We start from the raw sequence: 25,736 nt of genomic DNA, 5'->3' as shown, positions 1-25,736 counted from the left end.
ATATTTTTAGAAACTTGCAACCTGCTTTTCTAAGTGACTACACCATTTTAATTGATACCACCAATGTACGAAGACTCCAATTTCTCAACGTCCTTGCCAATACTTGGTTTTGATTATAGAGACCCTAACGGGCATGAAGTGGTACCTCCTTCTCCAGTGGGCCTGAGAGTCACCCAGCCCGTCACTGAGAGACCAGGGGGCAGGAGAGGGGTCCAGCCATAGGGAACGGCCTGGACAAGGGAGCCTCTTTGCACCTGAAGACCTGGGACTACCTTCCCGATCCAGCGTCTGCCGGTGGTCTGGGCAGGAGAAGGGACCCCGTGGAAGGGTCCCTTACATTAGTGGCCAGGGTTCCAGGAGCCATCTGCATCCTCACAAACAGGTGAATCCCACCTGGCCAAGTGCTTGGCCAGGAAACCTCAGCATTCCTGGCATCTCCTCCCCCACCAGGAGACACTGTGGAGAGAGGCCAGAACTACCAAAAGGGACCCAGTCCCAATAAGTGGTCCAGCTGGTTATCATGAGCCTGAAAAATGCCCTCATTCTCTAAGAGGCATCCAGTGTCCAGTAGATAGACCTTCCAAATCCCCCACCACCACCAGAAAGGACCACTGGCAGAACAGATAAATCAAGAAGACCAAAAGATCATGAAAATCTCTGAAAATTAAACTGTCTTTGGAACCACAGATCACCAACGTAGGCTAGAACCTGCTAGCTAAACCTAAACACAATCTCTACCCATGAATATTTATTTACGTAATAAATGGTAAGAAATGGCTAACTGTTCAAAAGCCAATCCAAGAATTCCAGTTTAAGACAATATAGAGTAGACCCATTTCTTCTAGGTCTTCCTTTTCACAGGTAAGTCTGGTCATAACACAACAAGCATAGGAAGACTGAGAAGTGGAAAGCGGGCCGACAGCCTGGGCACTTGAGACTTTAGAAACACACGGTGGCAAGCTGCCATGCTTCCCCACAGCCTCCCTATGTCCAATGTCTGGCACAGAAGAAGCATGGAAGCCAGAACCACCAACAGGCACAGCCAATGAAAAGCTTGCTTCCCATTAGCCAAAGGATTGAACAAAAAACAAACAAACAAAAACAAAAACATTTCAGGCAATACCCTCCTTTATCCATCCAAACACAAATGGAACAATCAAATACTATACCTGCCCCACCCCCATGTCCACACACAGGGTCAGCAAGGCTGGGGAGGTGGCAGCAGGTGGGGGCACCCCTATTCCCCCACGAGTAGCCTCAGCAGGTGGAGCAGAGAGCTCCCCCCCCCCGTGCCCCACCTTGCAGAAGCAGGCAATGTTCCGATTCCCCCATGGGACGTGTCAGTGAGACTGGGCAAGGGGCTTAGCCCCGAACAGCCACCTAGCAAAATCCGGGGGTATTCTGACTCCCCTGCGGGGGTAGGATTGGTGAGGGTGAGGAAGAAGTCTTGAGAGAAATGTGGAGAGTGATGGTAAGGGAACAGTTAAGGGAGGTTAGAAAGGACAAGGAAAGTGTAAGCTCCATGGGGAGAGCCTATGAGAAGACAGAAGATGGAGAAAATGGAGGATCACTTGTTCTTTTGCAAGACCCAGCTTCCCCCAAACCATTACCATGGTTATAAGAGACCTCAACGTCTTTGCAAAAGAAAATGAGGAGGAAGGAAAGATATGTTCATTACTCCCATTTCACAGAGGAGAAAATTAGGCTCAGAGGTGTTGTTCCTCACAGTTTATCGCAGCAGGAAGTCGTAGAGACGGGGTTTGAAGTCGGGTTTCTCCACCTGCAAAGCTTCTACTTTCAGTGCGGTGCTTACTATCTTCCTTCCTGTTTCACTCGCAACAATATATTCACCTGAATTTGCAGAAGCCGAGTGTGTTATATAATGAACTGGAAAAACCAACACACAAACACAACCACCTTCCCGTGGAGGAAACAGAAAGCAGTGTGAAGGCTGATAGGCAGAAGGAGACAAAGGAGCCCATGATTCCAGAACCACAGGAGGACGTCCACACAATGAGGACGTCCACACAATGAGGGCATGGAACCCTGGAGACCCAGCCAGCAGAGGGGTTCATTAAACCACCTTTGCACTTTATGAAAAGGATGCTAATGATGGCAGAATTTTCCCTCCGAATGAAGATAATGAGTTGCATACTAACAGGTCTCCCCTGTGAGTTTTTAGAAAAGGCAATTTCTTAGACACCACGGGAGCTGTCAGTGCCCACCTGTGGGAAATCACAGTCTTATGTGACGTGGTCCACACCCGAGTCTTGGCTGGAATGCCTGCTGTCTGCAGCTAGCCTGCTCCCTTCCTGGGAAGCTTTGCAAATGCTGGCTGTGAATACTGGATGTGGGGGTGAATACTGGATGGGTGTGGTCACAGCAGGGATACTTGTAATGATGGGAAGTACCAAACAACTGGACAGTCATTTAACATACCAAACTCAGTGCACTTATCTTTAAAATGAGAACTACTTTTTTTTTTTTTTTTTTCCTAGCCCAAACAAGATGGCTCAGACCCAATTTTCCCTGCTTCTCCCTGGTAATTACAACTACAAACTCTGGAAGTAAAGCAAGAAGGAACCATAGTAGAACTGGAAAAGGTGGTAAGAAGGATATGAACAAGTCTGGGAAACAAAACGGTGGTTCCTCCAAAAATAAATCAAACTGATAGATCTCTATGGAGACTGACAAAAAGAAAAAGAAAAAAAAAGGCCCAAATCACCAATGATATAGGCTCTGTCACCTCAGACCCTCACCTATTAAAAAAATAATGGAATATTAGAGTAGGGGGTTGAATAGTGCCCCCCACCCAGAAGATATGTCCAAGTCCTTACCCCTTGTTCCTGTAAATACAACCTTATTTTGAAATAGGGTAGAAGGAGATGAAATTGGCAGATGTCATTAAGTTAAGGATCTCCAAATGGGAGGACCCTGGATTTAGAGAGGGCCTAGTAAGACAAAAGGGAGTGATATTTGAGACACGGAGAAACATAGGAGGTAAGCTACGTGAAGATGGAGGCAACCCCTGGAGTTTGTGCTATGAGGCAATGGATGCTAATGCTACCTGCAGTCACCAGAATAGGACAGACAGGCATGGACCAGACGTTCCCAGAGGCTCCAGAAGGAACCAGCCCTGCTGGCATCCTGATTTTTGACCTCTGTCCTCCAGAAGTATCAGAGAATCAATCGCTGTTGTTAGAAGTCAACACATTTATGGTCATTTGTTATGTCAGATCCAGGACACTGATACAGTTCTGAGCGCACTTATGTTCATAAATCTGACACTTAGAAGAAATGGAATAATTCCTCATAAACCACCAACAACCCAAACTCAACCAAGATAAGATATGCACCCTTAATAATCTCATAACCATTAACTTCATTGAATTTTAATTAATGAATCAGTATATAAAAAGAATTATAGAGTATCCTTGACTGAAATTTATTCCAGATAAGCAAAGATGGTTTCACATTAAAAAAAAAAAAAAATCAATGTAATCCACTACATCAGCAAGCTAAAAAAAAAAAAAAAAAAAAAAAATCTTATGATGATTTAAATGGACACAAAAAGGATTTGACAAATCCAACACCCATATATGATAAAAACCATCAGCAAGTTAAGGATAGAAGTGGATCACCTCGACTTAATAAAGAGAATGTATAAAAATCTACATTTACTGTAATGCTCAATAGTAAAAAATACTGAATGCTTTCCGCTGATATTGGGAACAGAGCAAGTACATCCACTCTCACAATTTTTATTCAACATACTACTGGGTGTCCTAACATCTGAAATAAGAAAAAAAAAATTAGATAGGGAAAGAAGATATAAAATGTCCCCTATTTACAGATAGGTTCAACAAAGTCGCAGGATAGAAGAGCAACACACCCAAATCCATTTTAACATAGGTATTAACACTGCAAATGTAGAAACTGAAACAAAACACAATAAAACGTACAATTTTTCAGAAATACTTAGGTATACATTAGCCAAAAATGTATAGTAGCTATGTGCTGAAAATTACACAATGTTGACCAAAAAAAAATAAAAAGACCTAAGTAGACACACTGTGCTCATAGATTGGAAGAGTCAACAGAAAAATTACCTGCAAACTGATCTACAAATCCAACATAATTCCTACCAAAATCCCAGACAGGTTTTGTTGTAAATACTGAACGTTTATTCTAAAATTCATATGCGACTTCCAGTGTCCAGTACCACACGTAAGAAGCCCGGAAGTCAGCACTCTGTTCTCACATCAAGTAAAAAGCTGAACAGAGTGAAAAATCAACAACTCTCCTTGTATCCTTAAAAGAGGAGAGGACACAGCACGGAGAGCTACCTCCACAGATGGAGAGACAGGCCAACGAATAGAGGGAGTACAGCTTACCAGAGTGGAGATTCAAGCAGGAATCGCTGTGGGAATCAGCATCTGGGTAGGTAGGGAAACCTTAACTGTAAATGCCAAATGGCTGGAGGCTCAGTGGGGTCAACACTGAGAGTTAAAAACTCCAAGGGACCCATTGTGGGGTGGGAGAGGGGGTAATTATTGTGAGATTGAACTTTCGGGAGGTTGACCAGGTCCCCACAGTAAACGTCAGAGGTAAATACCCTAGTTCATCTCGCAGTGGGTAGGGAGGACAACCATCCGAAACACAGCAGAGTACTAACGTCTTCTTAAAAAGCCTGCCCTCAGGAGAAATGAATTAGCAGAACCTAACTGGCTGGGGCAAGGGAAGCAACCAACCCCAGGCAGCTCTAGCCTTTCATGTGGAAAAGGGAAATACCCAATTTCAGGCCTCACTAGACATTCTGTCCACCTACGTGGGAGGAAAAAATAACAAGGAACACTGGTGAAGTTCTCAGTCCAGAGTCACGGGCTCACTAAAAGATGGAGAGCTAATCACAGGACGATAGAATGCATCCCCCCAACACACCACACCACCATATCATTAAAGGTGTATTTACAGCAGATCCTTTTCAGCCAGTACATCATATCCAGCTATCAGGAAAACAAAATTACAAGAGATACTAACAGGCAAAAACACAATTAGAAGAGACGGAGCAAACAGCAGAACCAGACATGGCAAGAATGTTAGAATTATCAGAGCAGAAATTGAGAACAATTATGATTAATATGCTAAAAGCTCTAATGAATAAAGTAGACAGCAGGCAAGAACAGATGGGCAATGTAAGCAGAGAGATGAAAATCCTAAAACGGAAATAAAAAGAAACGCTAAAGATTAAAAAGTCAAACAAACAAAAAATACACTGTAACAGAAACAAAGAATGTCATTGGTCGGCTTATTAGTGGACTGGATGCAGCTGAGGAAAGAATCTCTGAGCTTGATGATATATCAATATAAACCGCCAAAACTGAACCACAAAAAGGATAATAATGACTGAAGATAACAGAACATAGTATCCAAGAACTGTGGGGCAACCACAAAGGTATAACATGCATAATGGGAATATCAGAAGAAGAAAAAGGAAAGAGAATAAATATTTAAAACAATAACGACTGAGAATTGTCCAAAATTAATATCTGACACAAAACCACAGATCCAGGAAGCTCAGAGAACCCAGAGTATAAATACCAAAAAAACAACACGTAGGTACATCATGTACACTCTACAAAAACAACCAAAACTAAAGAAAGAATCCTGAAAGAAGCTAGAGGGAGGGAAACAAAAACCCCTTATCTTTAGAGAAACAAAGAGAAAAATTACATCCAACTTCTCCTCGGATATCATGGAAGCAAGAAGACAGTGAAGTGAAATATTTAAAGTGCTGAGAGAAAATAAACCATGAACTTAGAATACTGCATGCTGCAAAATCATCCTCCGAAAGTGAAGGAAAGAATAAAGACTTTCTCATACGAACAAAAATGAGGGAATCTATTATTTCTAGTAGATGTGTCTTGCAAGAAATAGTAAAAGAAGTTCTGGGACGGGGGTGGTAGATGAGGGTAAAGGGGATCAAATATATGGTGATGGAAAGAGAACTGACTCTGGGCAGTGAACACACAATGGAATTTATAAATGATGTAATACAGAATCGTACACCTGAAAGCTATGTAACTTTACTAACAATTGTCACCCAAAAAAAACTTTAATTACAAAAGAAAAAGTTCTGCTTAGAAAAGAAAAAATAATATGGATCAAAAACTCGGACCTACATAAAGAAAAAAATAACAAAGAAGAAAGAGTGAAGAGAAAATAATTTTTATTTTTGTTATTCTTAGTTGTTTTAGCAGATAAAAGGTTTTTATTTTTCAAGATAATAATAGCAACAGTATATTTGATTGCACATATATGTAAATATATGCTTATGTATGCTTATACATAAGTGAAACGAATGACAGCAACAATACCAGGAATGGGAGAGAGAAATTAAGATTATTATCAGGTATTCACACTACTAATGAAGTGCTCACATGTTATTTGAAAATGGATTTGGATTAGTTGTAAATGCAATCTCTAAGGCAAAAGCCAAAAAAAGTTTTAAAAATGTGTAACTGATATGCTAAGGAAGGAGAGAAAACAGAATCATAAGAAATGCTCAATTAAAGCCACAAAAGGAAGAAAATGTGTGGAAGACAAAAATAGGAATGAAGAGCAAAGTCAACAAATAGAAAACTGTAACAAATATGGTCGGTATCCGTCCAACAATATCCATAATCACTTTGAACATCAATGTCTAAATGCACCAACTAAAAGTCAGATATTGTCAGAGTGAATCAAAAACTAAGACCAACTATATGTCATCTATGGGAAGCCCACTTTAAATATAAGAGTGTGTAGATTAAAAGTCAACGGAGAAAATATGCCATGTTAACACTAATAAAAAATGGCAATAACTATATTAATTTGAGACACAGCGAGACTTCAAAGCCAGGAAACTTACCAGGGATAATGAAGGGTATAATACAAAGATAAAGGTGTCTATTCTCCAAGAAGACACAATAACACTTAACGTGTATTCACCTAATAACAGAGCCTCCGATTACAAGCGTCAAAAACTAACGAATGCAAGGAGAAATAAATGAATACGCCATCATAGATGGAGACGCCAACGCCCCTCTGTCAAACTCGGACAGATCCAGCAGGAAGAAAACCAGTGAGGACACAGCTGAACTCAGCATTACCTTTAACCGAAGGGGTATAATTGTCATCTACAGACGACTTCATCCAACAACAGAATATACGTTCTTGTCAAGTTCACAGGGAACGTTCACCGAGACAGACTACATTCTGAGCCATAATCACCCCTCAACAAATTCAAAACAACAGAAAGGATATAATGTGTGCTCTTAGACCACTGTGGAATTAAAACTAGAAATTAATAACAGAAAGGTAACTGGAAAATCCCAAATACCTGGCTATTAAACAGTACAGTTCTAAGTAACACATGGGTCAAAGAAGAAATCTCAAGAGAAATTTTAAAATATTGAAATTTAATTATTAATATTACTATATAAATAAATTATATTAATATATTAATAGCATTATATTAATATAGTATAATTATTAATATATAAATGTTAATTTTAAACTGAAAGAAAATGAAAGTTCTACTTACCAAAATTTGCTGGATGCAGTGAAAGCAATGCTTACAGGGAAAATTATAGCATTGAATGCGTCTATCAGAAAAGAAGAAATCTCTAATATTAACTATCTATGTTTCCATCTTAGAAAACTAGAAAAAGAAGAGCAAATCAGATCCAAAGTAATAAAATAACTAATAAAAATTAGAGCAGAAATCAATGAAATTGAACACAGGAAATCAATAGAGAAAGACCACAAACGGAAAAGGTGATTCTTTGAAAGGATTAATCAAATTGATAAGTCTCCATCCAAGCTAATTTAAAGGGGGTGAGGGGGATATAAATTACTATTATCAGAAGCAAAATAGGGGACATCACTACATAGCCCCTAGACATTAAAAGATTTATAAAGAAATACTGTGAGCAACTTTATATCCAAAAATTTGATAACCTAAATAAAATGAACCAAGTCCTTGAAAGACAAAGCTGCCAAAACTCACACAAGTAGAGATAATCTGAGTAGGCCTATATTTATTAAAGAAATTGAATCAATAATAAACTCCCCAAATAGAAAGTACCAGGCACCAATGGGTTCACTGGTAAATTCTACCAAACATTTAAGGAAGAAATTATAGCAAATCCCACCTTAACCAACATTTAATGCTATTTTGTCCAAAAGTTTTAAATTCTCCTTGCTGTGGTTGCTTCATTAATAAAAGGGCCCAATGGTGCTTCAGAAACGAGGAAGACAGAATGAGACACAGTGTGCAAGACACTTAGTAGAGTGTCTGATGCATGGAAAGCAGTCACAAACACACACCCATATGTGCTATTTTCACCAGACTCACCAGGACTGAGTCTGGAGTGCTCAGCAAATAATAATAAATGCCAGTCAAGTTTGAGTGCATGAATGAAGAAATCTAGAGTCAGAAGAACTGAGTTCACTTCAGCGGCTTACCAAGTACCAGTTAAGCAGCCTCGACAAAATTATCTCGCTGGACCAGAGTCCTTCCTTGTAAAGACAGAACCATTTCTTCCTCAGAGCTACTGTGTTGGTAAGTAAATGCATGTGGTTGAAAATTCTTTGTAACTCTATATAAGTGGTCGCTGTAAATGTCAGTTACGGATTGCCCCCTGGTGACTGCCAACAGTCTCGGAGGCTGTCTCTCAGATCCGGAAGCATTTCCACAGGACCGTGCATTCATTGCCCTCAGTGCATTTCCGATGTAACGTTCTCACCGTGTCATTACCAGCCGCATTTTCAGAGATGGCATTCTGCATTTTAAGGAAAAGCGTGTAGCAGAATGTCCATTTATAAGCACTTACTATGTGTGTCAAGCATTTTGCTAAGCACTCTGCTTTCATGATGTCATCCAATTCCCACGAAATCCCTGAAACTGGAATTCTGATTCATGTTTTAAATATAAGAACACGGGGGTTCCAAGAGTCCGGTATATTTTCCAAAAGTCTTAGACTGATAAATGGCAGGTGGTAGGTCAAAACACAGGTCGGTATAAAGCCAGTCACCTGCCACTTGAGCACACAGTCCCCTCTGACACAGCCAATAAAAAAATAAGATAAAATAAAATAAAGCTGAGTTAGGAATAAGAATCCAGGCAATTTGTTTTGGACCAACTCCATCTTCCAATATTCTTATTTACATTCTGGGAGGAAAAGGAATAGATCCAAATAAAGAATTAGGCTCCTTTTAAAAATTTTAATTAGCAAATTCTGAGTCTCATCGAGCCAATTCATTTGGGTGTTTATACTAAGAATTATGCTTTCTCTATGCATTTAATTATTCATATCACAATGCTACAATATGCTTGGTGGCCCCAAGCAACATTTCTCTCCTTGGTATGCATACTTCACACAAAATATGGGCAGGCTTTTTTTTTATATATCAGAACAGCAGAGAGCAACAGAACACAGGTCGTTTAGAAACGAAGAACCAGCTTTGTCTTTTTGCACGTTGAAATGCATTCGTGTGTCTTTTTCTTCCCCATACACAATAGCATTCCAGGTACTTTTAATCAATAGAACACCCAACACTTTTTTGGAGAGCAGAGATGCCTACCTTACGACCTCCCCATCCAGCTACAAAACCAAATAGCCTTGGTGGGGAAAACATTTGCTTCTCTCCCCAGCATCATTACAATTCACAAACCTAAGCAATGACAGTCATCTGTAAAAGTTCCCGGCACGTGGTAGGAACGGGATGAAAGCTACACTGCTTCCTCCCTATCCACACATATAAGGCGCATACGAGTTTCCATTTGGTGGAAAATATGTTTTGGTCACACAATCTCAAATGTCTGTATTAAGTACGGTATCTTGCAGGTATCTGTTGCTGACACATGTGTGTATGTAAATAGATAATACATAGGTATCAAGGCTTGGAAGAAGTCAGATGTTGCAAACGCACATGAAAAGCACGCGGCTGCAGCAATACTAGTGAAATACAAACGGTAGAAAACTTTGTCAGCCAATTTATTTACCTCTCTATGATTCATAGAACACCCAGCAATGACTCTAGCGTATAGGAATCATTCACCAAAACGGACCATATTCTGGGGAGACTGGGGAGTGACGTGGAGAGAGATAAACTGTATATTCTTTGGCTACATGGCTTTAAACAAGAAACGGATAACAGAAAGTTATCTAGCAGAAAATCCTTCAAATATTTGGATATTAAACAACATACTTATGAATAATTCAAATATCAAATACAGAGTCCGAAGGATTTTAAATTGAATGGAAATGAAAATATGACATAGTAAACCAGGTAGATGTAACTACAGCAGGGCTTAAAGAGATACTGATAGCATTAAATGTTTATATTACAAAGGAAGAAAGTCCTCATATCAGTGAGCTAAGCTTACACCTTAAGAAACTAGAAAAAAAGCAAATGAAACCAAAACAAGCAAACGAATGAAAAAATGAAAAGCAAAAATCAATGAAATTGCAAAGAGGAAAAAAATAGAAAATCAATGGGGAAAAAATGGTTCTTTGAAAAGATCAATAAAAGTGATAGACTGCTAGCCAGATTGAAGAAGGATAAAGGCTAGAAGACCCAAATTGCCAATATCGGGAATAAAAGAAGGGACTTTCCTATAGATCCTTTAGACATTGACAGGATAAGAAGAAATATGAACAAAATTCTACCAAAGCATTAAACAATCTCGGTGAAATAGACAAATTACTTAAAAGACATAAACTACCAAAACTCAATAAAAAAAAATAGATTAATGAATAGCCCTTTAGCTACTAAAATAATTGAATTCATAGTTAAATGTGACTATACAAAATGAAAGAAGAACTATTAAAAACCAATAATCTAAATATCTGTGGGCAGAATCTAGAAAAAAGAGCAGCAGTTTAAACCCAAAGAAAATGGGCAAAAGGAAAGATCAGTATAAGACTACAATGTATTGACACAGAAAACAATGAAAGGTTTGCGTATGAATATACGACAACGACGCTAAAATTCTAAAGACAAACAGGTTTATCGCTGGTCCTGAGGGAGTTGTGGCTTCACATCTCCTAGTTTTCTAAAATGCCTGGAGATTGTAGGAAAAACGTAAAAACAGCTTCCTTGCAGTTACCCCTGACGTGTAGGGCCATATTGATAACAACTAAAAAATTGCAATTAGAGGAATTTCCTCACAGTGCTTCTGGGTACCATCACCCCATTTCACTACAAGAGTCTTTAGCCATTTTCCATCTGTGCCTCATTAGATATAGTTAGCAGCATATGCGTCCTAGGGAGACATTTGGAAATTAAGCTAGGTGAAAAGGGGTCCTCCTTTTCCCAGCTAACCTTTCCCACTCTGCAAGTGTCTGTTCTACAGATGCTGAGGGTCGCCAAAGAGTGCTTTGGGACAGACATCCCACCTCTGAGCCATCCCACAAAATTGCTTTCTCTCAATTTATGCGTGAGCAAAAAAAACATGGTAGGCATTTGCCATTTTATCACATCCTAAATTACTTAGCTCTTATGGATTCACCTCGATTTCTTGTAACCTGACCAGGAAGTCAGGTGATTCAAGACCTCACTTGCTCCAGTCAAATACAGTCTCTTTACTCCTGGATGGAAGAGACATAAGGGAACCCCACAACTACTCACATTGCCTAGAGATAGCCACGTAACCGCTACGTACCCCAGTTGACTTTTCTGGAAAATGGGAAAATAAAAATTATCTGGCTAGTTCTGAGGATTGAGTGAAGTCGAGTCACCATCAGCTTTGCACTTCTATTTGTTCATGTTCAGACCCAAGAAATTTGCTCAACTAAAACCCTGCCCCCATCCAGCCCCAGAAGGCACCAGGATAGCCCCCAATATGAACCCTCTAGGTCTTTGCTCAACAAATGATCCCTTTAAGTTGTGCCCATGGAATAAAACATGGCTTTCTAGGTCAAGTCTATCTTTTCATCCCAGTTAGAATTAACCGCCTTCAAGTCCAGTGGTTCTCAGCTGGGGTCACCCCCTGCCTCTGCTCCAGTGGACGTTTAGCAATACCTGGAGACATGTGTGGTTGTCACGGCTGGGGCATATTATTATGTGGGTAGAGGACAGGTCTTTTACTAACATCCTATAATGTGCAGGGCCGTCCCACTCAACAAAGATGGTCTCGCCCAAAAGGCCAGTGGTGCTGAGGGTGAGAAACCCTGCTGGAACCTGTCAGCCGAGGCTTAGAGCCCTCCCTGTGGCCCCCCCTTTCCAGAGTGGCTTCCTTGTGCACTTTTGTCAGCCATGAGCCGCGAGTCCCCAGAGTTGCCAGAGGAGGGAAGGAGTTCTAAGCTGGAATAACTCAAGTTTTGGTGGTGATGGAAGGCTGGTTGAGTTTGAGTTGCCTACTTTCCAGCTGGATTCACCCGCCCAGGTTATTAAGGGAACGAATACGGTGAGGGCCACCAACAGAAAGTTATGGGACGATAAATGGAACAATGAAGCTGACTGGCGTTCGCTGACATCAGAGAGAATACAAGGCCCTACAGAAGGTCCCCTCAGTCAGTAATCGGACCAGCAAGGGGACCTGAGGGCCACGAGTAATTGTGCACCATGTTAAAGCCCCACCTTTCAGCCCCTTCCGATTGATGCTGTATTTTGCCCTTTTGTGAAGAGGAAGTCCTCATGATGAGTGATCGCTGCGGCTTTCATAGGCCTTGGAAAGCACCGTGATGGAGGTCAGGCTTCGAAAGGCCCACGAACGCGCCTGCAAAAGGTTTCTGCTTTGCATTTTCCTTCTAGTTTCTGTTTCACCTGGGAAACACCATCCAGAGGCAATAAGGGACAATGTCCCCTGACCCAAGGGCCAGAATCTGCTGCTTCCACCCTTCCTTAGGGCAGAGGACGGGGGGTTAGCCAAGGCTCCCACATTCTCTGGCCCAGAACCCCGGGCATCTCAACAAAGGAGAAGCAAATACCAGGGAATTTTCATAAAAATTTGTATTTGTTACTTTTAAAAAACGTATTCCTTAAGAAAAATCGGAAGATCTGGTTACGCTGGACTTTCTCTTCCTCCTAGCCATAGTTGGCTGGGTGACTCCCCTCCAGCCCCCGTCTTGCCCTCCATTATGAATCTTGGGGGGGTAGGGTCTGGAAGACTCTGGCTGCCCCCTCACAGCCTGATCCCTATGTTGCCCAATTCTCTCTAATGGATCATTTGGGAGGGCTCTATGCTTGCCTGGACTCCAGCTTCCCCCAAGTCATACTCTTTCAATGGTCCCTTGGTCCAATTAAACCCCACCATGGACCCACTCACGCCCCTGCCTAATAGAATAGCTCCTGCCCTTCAGACAGGCTCTCCAGACACCAGCAGCTTTGATTATTATCTTCGCCCATAATTAACAGGATCATCAAAGGGTCTGAATGGGTCACTCCTTCTCAGTTGTACTTTATGACACTTTTCAGGGGAGGGCTATCTTGACACTTGCGAATTTGGGGATTCCAAAAACTGTGGGACATATTCCCTGTGAGTGACAGGTCTACCATAGGCGCAGAACCCGGCACAGTGCCTGATGGCATATGTCTTATAGAATCAATGAGTAATTGAATACCCACCATTTACGGAACACATTATTTGCCAGTTGGGTTTCATACATTATTTCATGTAAGTCTGACAACAATCTAGCAATGTGGGTGTTTTTGTTCTCAAAGTACACAGAGGACAACTGGAGCTCACAGGGGTTAAACCCCCTGTGTGAGTTCTCACAGCAGGATTTTCAAAACTTCCTGTCTGAGTCCAGAGCACTTGAGATGAATAACTGAGTGAGTGAATGAAGGAAGGAAGGAAGGAACCAGTGAGTAAGTGGATGAATAGATGAAAAGTCCAGCTATCAGGCTTGAGTATCTCCTCAGAGTCAAACACAGGGATTCTCCACCCAGGCTGCACATCATGCTTGAATGGGGGTGAGGAATGGCATGAGGATTTTTTTAAAACTCCTAGATAATATTAATGTACATTCAGGCTTGATAACCACTTGATTAGGGAAAAGGACATTTTTTTTTTAATTGGGCTCCCTACTTGATGAAGGAGACAAAGCGATGGGCTGTGTTGGAGGCCAAGATGGGGTATTTTTAACAATCACGTCAGGTGGTTCTTACCTCCCAGTGAGTTTGGGCACCGATGGACTATAGGTGAGGCAGCTGGTTAAGGACGTGGGCATGGGGAGGGCAATAGGCCTGATGGTGCAAGAGGGGCCGGGGAAAGCAGAGCCTCACGGCCCCACTTAGTGGGGGCAGGAGAGAGCCAGTGGCTGAAGTCAAGAAGATACCCCTTTACTCCTTGTGTAGGCGCCAATAACTTGGGACTCTTCGAACGGACAGTCTTTAAATACTTTCTTAACATTTGTTTAATGGGGTCTTGGAGGGAGTGATTTGCTATTAGTGTGAAATGTGAGCACAGCAATGTGTTTATTAGGCTTGAACATTTTATTGCTGTGACAGCGTTTTGGAAGAAGAAAAATCATTTAAACGAGTATATTAGGGGGATTTTTTGTTTGTTTGTTTTGCTTTTGTTTGAATCATTTTCATTTCAACCTTGGCAGGTATGATGTCAAATTATATCAAACAATTTATTCTGTGGCTGTTGAGAGCCCCTACGTGTGATCCCTTATAGGCCCAAAAGCTGCCCTTCTGTTGGGGGGTAACTGTGCCAGGCCCTTTGAAAGGCAAATAAAAATAAGCAGTGAACTCTGCCCTCTAGTGGAGCAAATTCTAGTTGCTAGAAACTCACCATATAATAGAAATGGCAGAGACTCGCTGTGTTCAGGGCCACTTCCTTCAACGAGAAAATGAGCAGGGCACCTGGTCTCACCTCAGGGCACCTGAAAGGGCTTATTGTGAGTGTGTGCTACCCGTGTGCTACATGTCCTGTCCTAAAGGCCTTGGATAAAGACGAACAAAACAGACACAATCCTGGCCTTCAGGAAATGTATCCTCTAGTCGGACCAGAAACAGTGAACAAATTTAAAAAAAAAAAAAAATCCATATTAAAAAAAGGGCAAAGGATCAGAACAGACATTTTCCCAAAGAAGACAGATACATGACCGAATACAGGAAAAGGTGCTGGGCATCACTGATGACCAGGGAAACGCAAATCAAAACTACAAGGAGATCCCACCTCACGTTTGTTAGAATGGCTCTGTGGACCCCAGGAAGGCAGAACTCGGGGGGAAACCTTACCTGCGGAGAGGGACTTCCCACGGTCACCCGACGGCCCCGACCACAGCGCAAGGCTGCAGCCACCGGACGGGCAGCGGCTTCTCGCCTCCTCGGACCTCAGCCTGAGCTCTCGGCTTCCCGCGCTCTGCCCCGCGGTCCCTGATTTCGCCTTTCAACCAATAGAGTGAGACCTGCTGCGTCCAATCAGAGCTGCTGCATAGCAACCAATCAGGACGCAGGAATACTGGCCAATCAGAATTGTGGGAATTTGGCTATCTCATTTACATAAAACATGCCTCATTAGGAACCTGAGGGGCAATTTTCTGTATAAGATAAGGTCCTCCCCTTTGTTTCAGAGGAGCACACTTTTGGGGATTTTTGCAGGAGGATGCCTCTCCCTGGTTTGCAAACTGTTTTCCTGAATAAAGTCTGTCCTTTTCTGCTACAATGCCTTTTGGGTTTGTTTACAGCTGTGATCAAAAAGACAACAGATAACAAGTGTTAGTGAGGATGTGGAGAAAAAGGAACCATCGTACCCTGTTGGCGGGACAGGAAACTGGTGCAGCCACTATGGAAAAAACAGTATGGAGGTTCCTCAAAAAATTAAAAATACAACTTATAAAATTAAAAATACAGCTACCATATGATCCAGCAAGTTCACTTCTAGATATATAGCCAAAGGAAACAAAAGTATTATCTCAAAGAGAGATCTGCACTCCTACATTCATTGCAGCATTATTCACAATAGCTAAGGTATGAAGCAACCTGAGTGTCCCTCGGGGGATGAATGAATAAAGAAAACGTGATTTTATAGATAGATAGATAGATAGATAGATAGATAGATAGATAGATAGATAGACAGACAGATAGATGATACGATTGATGAAGAAATATTGTTCAACTTTTAAAAAGAAGAAAATCCTGTTATTTGCAACAACACAAGTGAACCTGGAGGGCATTATGCTATTATGCTAAATTCTAAGTGAAATAAGCCAGACAGAGAGACAAATATTGCATGGTATCACTTATATGAGGAATCAAAAAAAAAAAAAGAGTTTATTCCTCACAAGTCCTGGAAAGCACATGGCACACCTTGGGCCACACAGCCAGGCCGTGGGGAGGAAGAGAACCAGAGCTTGGGCTTCTACTTTTACTGGGGTTGTGGGTGGCGGACGAGGCTTTCTAGGTCTCACTCTTCATTGGTGAATTTAAACAAACATAAGAGCAGGAATTTAAAGCTCAGAGAGAGAAATAAAAACAAGTTGTCCCAATGGTCAGTGATTGAAATCAACCAAGATCTCTAAAACAAAGCAGCCTGGGGGTTGGGGGATGGATACCCATCTTGGAAGTGGACTCCTTAACAATCAAAGCTTCAATTGATTGGCACTTGCATTACACAAAAGAGAAAACCAACTGTCAGGATGGCCATCACAGCATGCCAGGATATAACTGACTTTGCTTTGGGAAAATAGCTGCTAAGAGCTCCAAAGAATTGTGGCAGGGGAGACCGTGCTGGGCGATGATTTGAACCTAGCTGTGTTGCTTTGGACAAGTCCCTAGCCTCTCCCGGTCTGATTGCCTCCCACTATTAATTGGCAGTGGCCACCCAGACTCCACCATAGTAAGACAGGTCCACAAGTATCAGAAGAAGACACCGGACTCTGAGACAGCTTGGTAAACCAGGAAGTCCCTACACTGAAGGAAAGTAAACATTCAGCCCCCCATGCTGGTGGCCCTTCTGTGAGCTGCATGACTTCCCAGCTTCCCTCTGTGAGTCACAGCAGAGTCATGTAAAACGAAAGAATGAATGGTCACCCCCACCTCCAAGGATTCCCTTTTCCCTGCAGGCAGTAAGAGAGTTCCTCTGAAAGCAAACTAGCCAATACCATCCTCCAGAGAGGGATCTGGGCAGCCCTTTCTGAAAAGACAACGTTCCAGCTGATGACTGAAGAATAAGTCGGCCTCAGGTGAGGGCAGCAGCGCTTCCTTGCATGAATTCCTTTTCTTAGCCCCGTGGCCTGCACACAGCACGTCTTGCTCCGCGTTTGTGGATAGACTAGGAACAAATTCGTTCAACTTAATCCTAGCTAAAAATCCTACAAAGTCATGCTGCCCCTCCCTAAATCCACCTTTTTTACTTCTGTGCTCCCCTCTTGTTTCCAAAAACCAACTCCATCTTTCCGCTTCTCTGCTCAGACGCCAAGCAAACTTTTGGAGGCAGGACTGAATGAATGGACCTCTGGGGATCAGTGAGAGCTCTGCTGTTTGCCAGGCTTTGGGCGCCCTCTGCAGGCCCCGGAAGCTCCTTCTCTGCCACTGGAATTGCCCCAGGTGTGCACCCCAGGGAGGGGTTTCCCACAGCTCATTCCCTCAGCCACAGGCCGGGGGGCCTTTTACCCACAGAGAGGACCCCTGTCCTTGGGCAGCGCTAGTTAAAGATGCCCCAGGGAGACAGCCTGCTTTCTTGGAAAAGCCTCCAGCTTAGGAATTTCTTAGCCAATATCCATCTGGCACCTGCTGTGAGTCAAATACCCATTCATTTATTCATTCATTCACTGGCTCATCACATTGTTATCAAAGGCCTATATGTGCCAGAGCACAGAAGTTCAGGAGTAGAACAAGTCAAAACACGTGCCTTCATGAAGCTGACATTCTAGTGAGGAAAGACAGTAACCAAGAAAAACAAGGAAAACAGGTACTAAGTTAGAGAATTGTTACGGATGGTTAAGTGCTGCGGAGAAAACACACAGCAGGAGGAAGGCGAGGAAATTAGTTTTCTGGGGTCAGGGTGGGGAGCAGAGAGATTTCAGATCAGGTGTCCTCCCTGAGGAGGTGACTTTGCAATAAAGACCAGAAGGAAGGGAAGAAGGGAGCCTTGCATCTACTGAAGGGGACGGGGGGCCCACGAGAGGGGACAGCCAGTGCAAAGACCTCAGGCAGCAGTGTGCCGTGTGTTTAAGGAACAGCAGAAGTCCGTGTGTGGGGGCAGGAGAGAACCAGCAGGCAAGTGGAGGGTGTTTGGGGCCAGAAGCCGATTAAGTGGGAGGTGTTACAAGGGGCCAGATAACGGGAGGTCTTGTAGGTGATTTTTAGGGGGAGAAGAAGAGCCCTAAAGACCAATCCAAGCTCCAGTGTGACTCGAGCACGTTGCTTAACCAGTCGCCTCAGCCCTAAGACGTGGATAATAACGCTGGCTTGTAGGGTGGAGAAAGTGCCTGGCCCGCAGTCTGACACGGTGGTGCCACTAAATGCTGCTTACCCTCGTGATCGCCCACAGCCCCGACACGTCACATTTGCTCAGTGACTTAGGCTCAGTGAAATGAAAGCCTCAGGCAAGTGGTGAGATGGGCTCACATCGCCCCCCACCTCGGCCCTCCACCCCTCCCGAGCCTGGGCGTGCTCTGGCTTCCACATCCAGGCCTGCTGGCCCTCCCTGGGGCCCTGTTCCTGGACACCAGCCTCCATAATACCTTCAGCTGCATCTCCACTACCTTTCACGGAGTGGGAGGCTGGGGATGGAGAACTACTTTTTGCCGGTTGTTAGAGATGTCACTTTGTTCAAACATGTAAACACTCTGTGCCTTAGATTCCTCACCCATCAGACAGCCCTGCCTTACAGAGCGTGGTGGGGCTCCAACGGGGTAATGGGCTGGGGCGCTGTGTGTGATCAGTGAGAACTGCCAAGGCCCTTTCCCCTCACCTTGAACATCAATGGCAGGATCCAGAGACCCAAAATGTGTAAAAGTAGAGTGGGGCTGAAGTTTTAGTTTGGCCACCAATCATCTTGGAAACAGGGCGCTCATTTCTTAAGCCTCCCAGACTCTCAATTTCTTTCTGTCTGGAATACTATCTACTTTCCCTATTTCACAGATAGGGAAATTCATTGATAGGGAACAATGAAGACCTTTAAAAAAAAATAGGCTACAAAATCAGGAAGGACGTGTGTCCGAGCTGACAGTGTAAGCTAACACTTTGTACTCTGCGCCACGTGATTTGCAGTCCCCATTTTCTGGGGCCCGGAACATCACTCGGATACAGAATCCTCGATGACACGTGGCAGACCCAGGGCTGTGGTTTCTGATGACCCCACAGAGACTGCACTTAGGAATCCCAGGCAGCTCCAGGGTCTGGCCACCTCGTTGTCAGCAATATGATCGGAGCCACCTCTCCCTCGTGCCCCCTTCACGGTGACTCAGTCATGTGCTTTGGCTGTCTCTGTCTTTCCGCTTCTCCCACTGCATTCTCCAGTTTAGATTCCAGAGCTAGTTTTACCGATTTGACTAATTTCCCCCACCCCTGTTCTGTCTGTCTGTCTGTCTACCTGCCTATCTGTCTATCACAGGTCACTGGCCCAACAGCAGCTCTATCCTTGGCTCAGGTGTCCATCCCTGGTCCTGGGAGTAGAGTCACGTGGTGTAGACAGCACGCCACGCCGGCTGCAGAACTCCCTGGGGGCTCCTTTCCCAGCAGGGATACCATCATGGGCAGTTTCTACTGGACATGGGCTGAGGTCATCACCCTCATGACCAGCCTTTCCCTGTAGCAGGAAACCACGGGCCCGCCCTCCCACACTGCCGTTTCTGCTCCTCTGGACCTGCTCAGCCAAGCCACCGTCCGGAGACCAAGAACACATCCCTCCAGGCATCTGAAGGAGCAGCTCCGATTGTTAAAAAGTCCCAGTGATCAGGCTGCATTGAACACGGGGATGAAGACCTGGGTCTCCTGTTCACGGAATGACAGGTCCCGTTCCCTGACTTGACGGCTCCAGTTTGGAGTTCCCTCACTTCTCTGCTCAGTCACCCAGGACACCCTTAGCCCTTCCCACCGTGTGTGTCCCAGAAATATCCACACATTCCAGATGTCCTCTGAGCAAATGCAGAAGAAATTCCTTCAGCCCTACGTGCCTTCCTCAAGAGTGTGTACTGTACATTCCATAAACACAAAGCCCTGGAAAAAGAAAGTCAAAGGATTTTATTGTTGTTGTTTATCATTTGTACATACCACGAGCTACACAAAATGCCAACCAAAGAGCCAATGTAGAAAAATAGTAGAATTATATCAGCACTCATAACTTCGTTATGACTGTTGTTGTACAGACAGTTTGCAAGGGTGTGCGGGAGACTGTAATTATTGTATACAGATATCGTCACCACAATAAAGACATGTTAGGAATTCACAGTGGCGTCAAGCTATACATTCAGGTTCTTTTTCAGAGAACGGGGCCATGCAAAAGACCCTGCCTCTCTTCCATGATGCAGCTGCTCACACTTGAAATCAACTAAACAAACATAAAGTAATAAAATAAAATAAATGAACATAAAACAAAACAAAATAAAATACATCCCAGAGCCCTGCCCTGTACGCTGAACAACATAAGCCACAGGCCAGCTATCCTGGTAAGTCTGAGTGTGGTGATGCTTACGGGCAATATCAGTGCGTCTTATTTGATAATCTACTTGTGTCTATTAATTTGAAAGGAAGTAGAAAGATAAGACACAGAGCATCGAAGACATGTCCTACCCACAGGGGATGTGCATCTCAGAGGGATGGGCGTCTTGACAGACAGGCTGTATTATGCACTCTTCACCTTCTCTTTTTGCAAATTTCCTACCGTGACACTGGCCTGGGGATGGCAGCCCCAGAGAAGCTTTGCACCTACCTGAGTGACATGGCTGATTTCACTGTGACATCTGATCTGGGCAGCTTTTCTGCTTTCAAATCCTCCTGGGACCCCAAAACCCTGATACCAGGAGTATGACTTCTTTGAAAGAGTGCTGAGATGATGATATTCTCCCTGTTCCCCGTCTTTTTCTCTTGCCTCATTAGTCTTTGTATGTGGCATTCTTCTATTTCTGTGGGCATCCGTTCCCCTCACTAGATAATAAATTCTGGAAGGATGGGCAGCGTCCTGTCTAGTTAATTTCTGTAGCCGCTGATCCTGAGCACAGAACCAGGCAGAGCCTAAATATTCACTGTTTAAAAAGAGATCCCATGAAGTGTAAGTCATGGGGGCATCGTCAAGGTAAAATTCAGACTTTCCTATGAACTTACATACAGAGAAGACCATATGTGGGACAGAATGAGGTGTTCTCTTTAAAGGAAAAATGAAAAACAAGCTAAGACATATGATATGCATAGGTTATCAGACGTACTTGAATTATACTCAACTTCCCAAGAGCAAGAAGGATAAAGCAGGGTTTCTGCCATATGCAATGGTTTAACCTTGGGCTACATGTCTTTTTTCTAAAAAGATGCTGAGTGACACTTACAGAATTCAAACTTTCAAACACCTTCAATTAGAGGTAACACCGTCTGGCTCCAGTCTGTCCCCAAGTCTCAACAATGGCTTACACTGCACCCTGAGCAGGGAAATAATTTTACTTTGTACATCACCCAGTCAAGCACTGAATTGAGCTAGAAAACACCAGTTTGGAGGCTCCTGGAATCATAATAAAATGGTGTGAGTGCTGGAAGCTTAAGCCTAAAGTATCAAAAAGGTGACCTCTCTCCAGCCATCACGTGTGAATCACTTTGAGGCCATGTAAAATTTTCTTATTTTATCATCAGGAAAATTCCCTAGAGCTAACCTTTTGTTATAAAATATTCCTACGGTACCTCCCCCAATTTTAAAACAGCTACTCTCAGCAGGTACTGTCCCAGACACTCGGCTCTTCCCTTCTCTCTTATACCCCCAACTACCTTTCAAAGTAGATATTTTCAAATCTGTTATATAGACAAGGAAACTTGACCCACTCCCCTGCCTCCGCCTCTTGGAAGCATGCCCCAGAGATATAGCTGGCTTTTCCCATTACAGAAAACTACCACTATGAGGTCTTAGCTCTTGAAACTACTCTCCTCTTGCAAGTTCAGAAGCTTAGAGGGTCAACATGAGCCAAAACCAAGCCCTTTCTGCAACAGAATCAGCTGCTGTGGGCTGAGGAACTTAGCAAATTATAAAAACAAAAAACAAAAATGATGCTGAGAATGAAGACATACTAGCTCCTTACCTTGGCAGGCATTTTGTTTATAATTTGCATCATCAATAATAGAATGTCTCTGTTTTACAATATATATATATAGCTTAGATATCTATATGTCAATAAAAAGAGACATAAAAAGCCTTTTCAAATGAGGCATGATAATGCAACACCTGACACTCTTATTTACAATACAGAGATGTCCTTTCTACACAATTATAATAGAAGCTCAGAGGCCAGAGAGGGTTACAAAGACAGCAGCACACTCCTATAAAAACAAGAGGTGCACCATGCCGCTGGACGTTTATTGCCATGAGTTCTCACTATGTCCAGACAGCATATTGAAGTTAAAAATGGCATCTGGCTTTTGGAAAAGACAATGGTCATTGGACTCACCCTGGCTCCATAACCGCTGGCTACATGGTCTCTCCAATGACCAGGGAATGACAAACTTTGCTGATGGGAAGTGGAAACACAAAACGAAACGCACTCATCAGAGGGGCAGGGCTCCTCACTGGGCCAGGAAGGAGATGTCGCTACAAACTCCAGCATGGGCATGAGCCTGGCCACTTGCCAGGAAACACACATCGCAGGCTGCACCACAGGGACCAAATTCCTCCTGGGTTCTACAGCGGATTGGCGCTGTTCATGAGTGACATAGGCTATGCCCACTGGGGACTTGGAAAAATACCCAGTGGGAAAGTGGCCAGACGGCTTCCTGATTCCCCACATGCTAAGAGTAGGATGCAATGAAAGTGTGAGGAAGACCCACAGAGAAATCCTAAACCGCTGTGTGGAAGTATGCCGTTGCAGAATGTCCGGCCCCCCACCCCTTCTTTCTGTCTTAAGAAATCCACAGGTGTGTTCCCTGCAAAGGTGCCGATCTGGACATGTTTCTCATGGCCTGATTTGTTTTCCAAAGCCACATCGTTCATAGGCAAAGAACTGAAATTCTCAGGTAAGCCAGGATTTACTTGGTTTCGTTACCATGGTGTCAGTGACCTAGGGTCCTGGTCCAGGTGCCGGGACCAGGAGTCTGGTCCCAGATGAGTTTCCACACTTTCGAAGGGATTTTTGCAGAAGCAGGAGCTACAACGTCCAGAAGATGGGTCCCCCATATTATCATCCCTACTGTCCTGGTTGATGGGTTCCTTCAACACAACTAAGAGAATTTCTAGGCTTCTTTTAACCCGTAGAGCATACTCAGTCTCTGGAACCACATTAAACATCCTGGTAAGTTTCCAAACTTCCCCTGAAGCCGCAAATCAATGACATTTGAGTCTTCCATTTGGCTATTGTTCTCCTCTCTGACCTCACCCTTGATTTTTATCAATGGTGGCCTTTCCTAGCCCTTTATTTTCCTAAGGCAAGAAGACACTTCTATTGAAAGATAACCAGCACCCTGCTTAGAGCTCCCCTGAGGTTTGGAATCCAGCATTCCTCCACTGAGATGCTTTTCTCCTTCCACAGAGAGGAGCAGCAGCTGGCCGCGCTAATGGTCTTAATTTTTTGCAATTGCGTCAAATGCTAACACAGCATTTCTTTGGAAGTATACCAGCAGGAGCTTCTCACACGTGTGCATTCATCCCCGGGCCCCCTTCTGCCAGCTTTAGTCTAACTCAGCTTTCCCTACCACAGACAGAGATTTAAGCAATCCCCAACATAAATGATGGACCAAGGTTATGCATAGAAAAAGTCTGGAGAAGTGGTTGGCCCCACTGATTCTCCATGTTCTTCTAGTTATTTGTTTTTTTGTAACAAACTTGCACCAACAGCATCACCTCTATGCCCCGACATACCTAACATCACCCCACCCCCTGCTGTTACGGAATAAAAGTGGAGTTTACAACATATCCCTTTGCCCCTTGTCCAGAAAACAGGAGGAGAGAGTGAGAGCATAAGCATCGTATTTTCTTGAACAAGTGGCACATTGAATCTATTAAGGGTTGTATTTACACAAATGTGTTCACTCTGCACAGAGGTTAACCTGAGTTCTGAAATGCTTGTGTGCACTTAATTTAATTGAAACTGATAAAGCTATGAGCTAGTAACATACTGGACACATCTAGTGAAACCGTGAGCCAGTGGTGGTGAAAATGATGGGCTCACCCACTCCAAGTACCATTTCTTTATTTTCGCCTAGTTTCCCTACAAAGCATCTTGAATGAGACTCCAGGTGGTTAGACAGGTTCAGGCAAAGTCTGTTGTGTGTAACACGATGGGTTCAGCTTTCCCAAATCTCCGAAATGGAAGCACCTCGAATGTCTGGTCCCACCCCACCCTCCATCCCTCTGGGCTCCAGCGTGGAATGGCAGAGGTCTACCAAAGGATGTCTCAGCTCAAATGCTCCTGGGTCGTCAGTGTTCCGCGCGAGCTCCCCATCGCCAGCTCCCTCCAGGCCATTACTTGAAGTAGTTGAGTCCCGCCACCAGGAAAAACTTCTCCAGGAAGAGTTCGGAGTCCAGCACGGCGATGTGGGCTGCCCGGCCGATGAGGGTGTTGGCAGTGTTGGGCAGCGCGTGGAACACATTGTGTCGGATCAGAGAGCAGCCCTTGGCTTCCACCAAGGGGCTGAGAAGGTTGTTGATCATTTCCGCGTAGACGGGCCCTGAGAGGAGGGAAGAAGGACAGAAAGGAGGTCGGGCTGCACGGAGCAGAGCAATCTAGAGACAGTCACTGGGCGTGTGTTGGGTCCTATTCCTGGGAGGAACCCCTGAAGCGCCCTGCTGGGCCGGAGCCCGACTTCGTGAATGGACTTTGCCGTTTAAATCATACAAATGCAACGCGGCTTACCCGTGTGTCTGTCTCTGAGGGCAGTTCTGCACATTTCGATCCTGGCTGAATGAAATGGTACATAGCGGTCTTGGGGAGAAGCCACCAGCACGACGTTTTTAAAATACTGCAGACCTGCAACGAGCCAGGTGGGGGTCTTTCACCCGGGGAGGTTCACCGCACACCCTCCGATTGCACACACTGTGCAAACCTGCCCCGGGCAGGCAAAGCGAGCAGATTCCTGACACACTGCTTGTGTGGTTGCATAAGGACCTTCTGGTGGGTGAGATGGAGAGAAGAAATTGCTGCACTGTAGCTTTGTACCTTAGGAGGAAGGGGAGGGCTTTGTTCTCGTCACGCATGGGAACTAAGCTCCTCTGAACAGTGAGACAAGCAACGTGTCAGTGACAAGAAAGCCCTCCTGAGCGAGGGACACTCAGGAACCCGTAAGGAAACCCAACTAGTATTTTCCCCACTCTCAATCCTGACAGCCCCCTTAATGCCAGTCCTTGTCATGTCACCTGCTTTAGGAAGACAGACTCTGAACCCACCTCTCTGCCTGCAGCGATGGAGGGATCATCCAAACTGAAGAACAGAGCATATTCCTTCTGTTCTCAGAGCCCATCAAAATCTCCAGGGGCTGCAGCGTGACACCCAGAACCCACCTGGGAACCCCCCCGGACTGCAGTCAGCCCAGGGTCCCTTCAGGGAACTCCTCCACTGAAGTGGGTCCTCTCATCCAAAATCCCATCCCAAACACTGGCTGGGTGT

The 25,736-nt window shown here is 44.1% G+C and overlaps 1 protein-coding gene across 5 annotated transcripts in view; it reads right to left on the bottom strand.

Moving 5' to 3' along the window:
- Nucleotides 1–24,306: 24,306 nt before the first annotated feature.
- Nucleotides 24,307–25,736, bottom strand: part of FAM135B (family with sequence similarity 135 member B) — a 174,612-nt gene continuing 173,182 nt past the window's right edge. For 4 of the 5 annotated variants that reach the window (XM_019724341.3, XM_074316296.2, XM_088798936.1 and 1 more), the window contains 2 exons: nt 24,987–25,100; nt 24,456–24,801 (listed from right to left, as the gene is read on the bottom strand). In XM_019724341.3, coding sequence (XP_019579900.3) covers nt 24,596–24,801; nt 24,987–25,100 — 320 coding nt within the window. In that variant the 3' untranslated portion in view covers nt 24,456–24,595. Of the gene's footprint in view, nt 24,802–24,986; nt 25,101–25,736 lie in introns of all 5 variants that reach the window. The other variant, XM_019724323.3, reaches the window with a different exon arrangement.

Source organism: Rhinolophus sinicus, chromosome 6 (genome assembly GCF_057876585.1).
Source record: "Rhinolophus sinicus isolate RSI-liver-muscle chromosome 6, RSI-T2T, whole genome shotgun sequence".
Lineage (NCBI taxonomy): Eukaryota > Metazoa > Chordata > Mammalia > Chiroptera > Rhinolophidae > Rhinolophus > Rhinolophus sinicus.
This window is presented reverse-complemented; position numbering and strand designations above follow the sequence as displayed.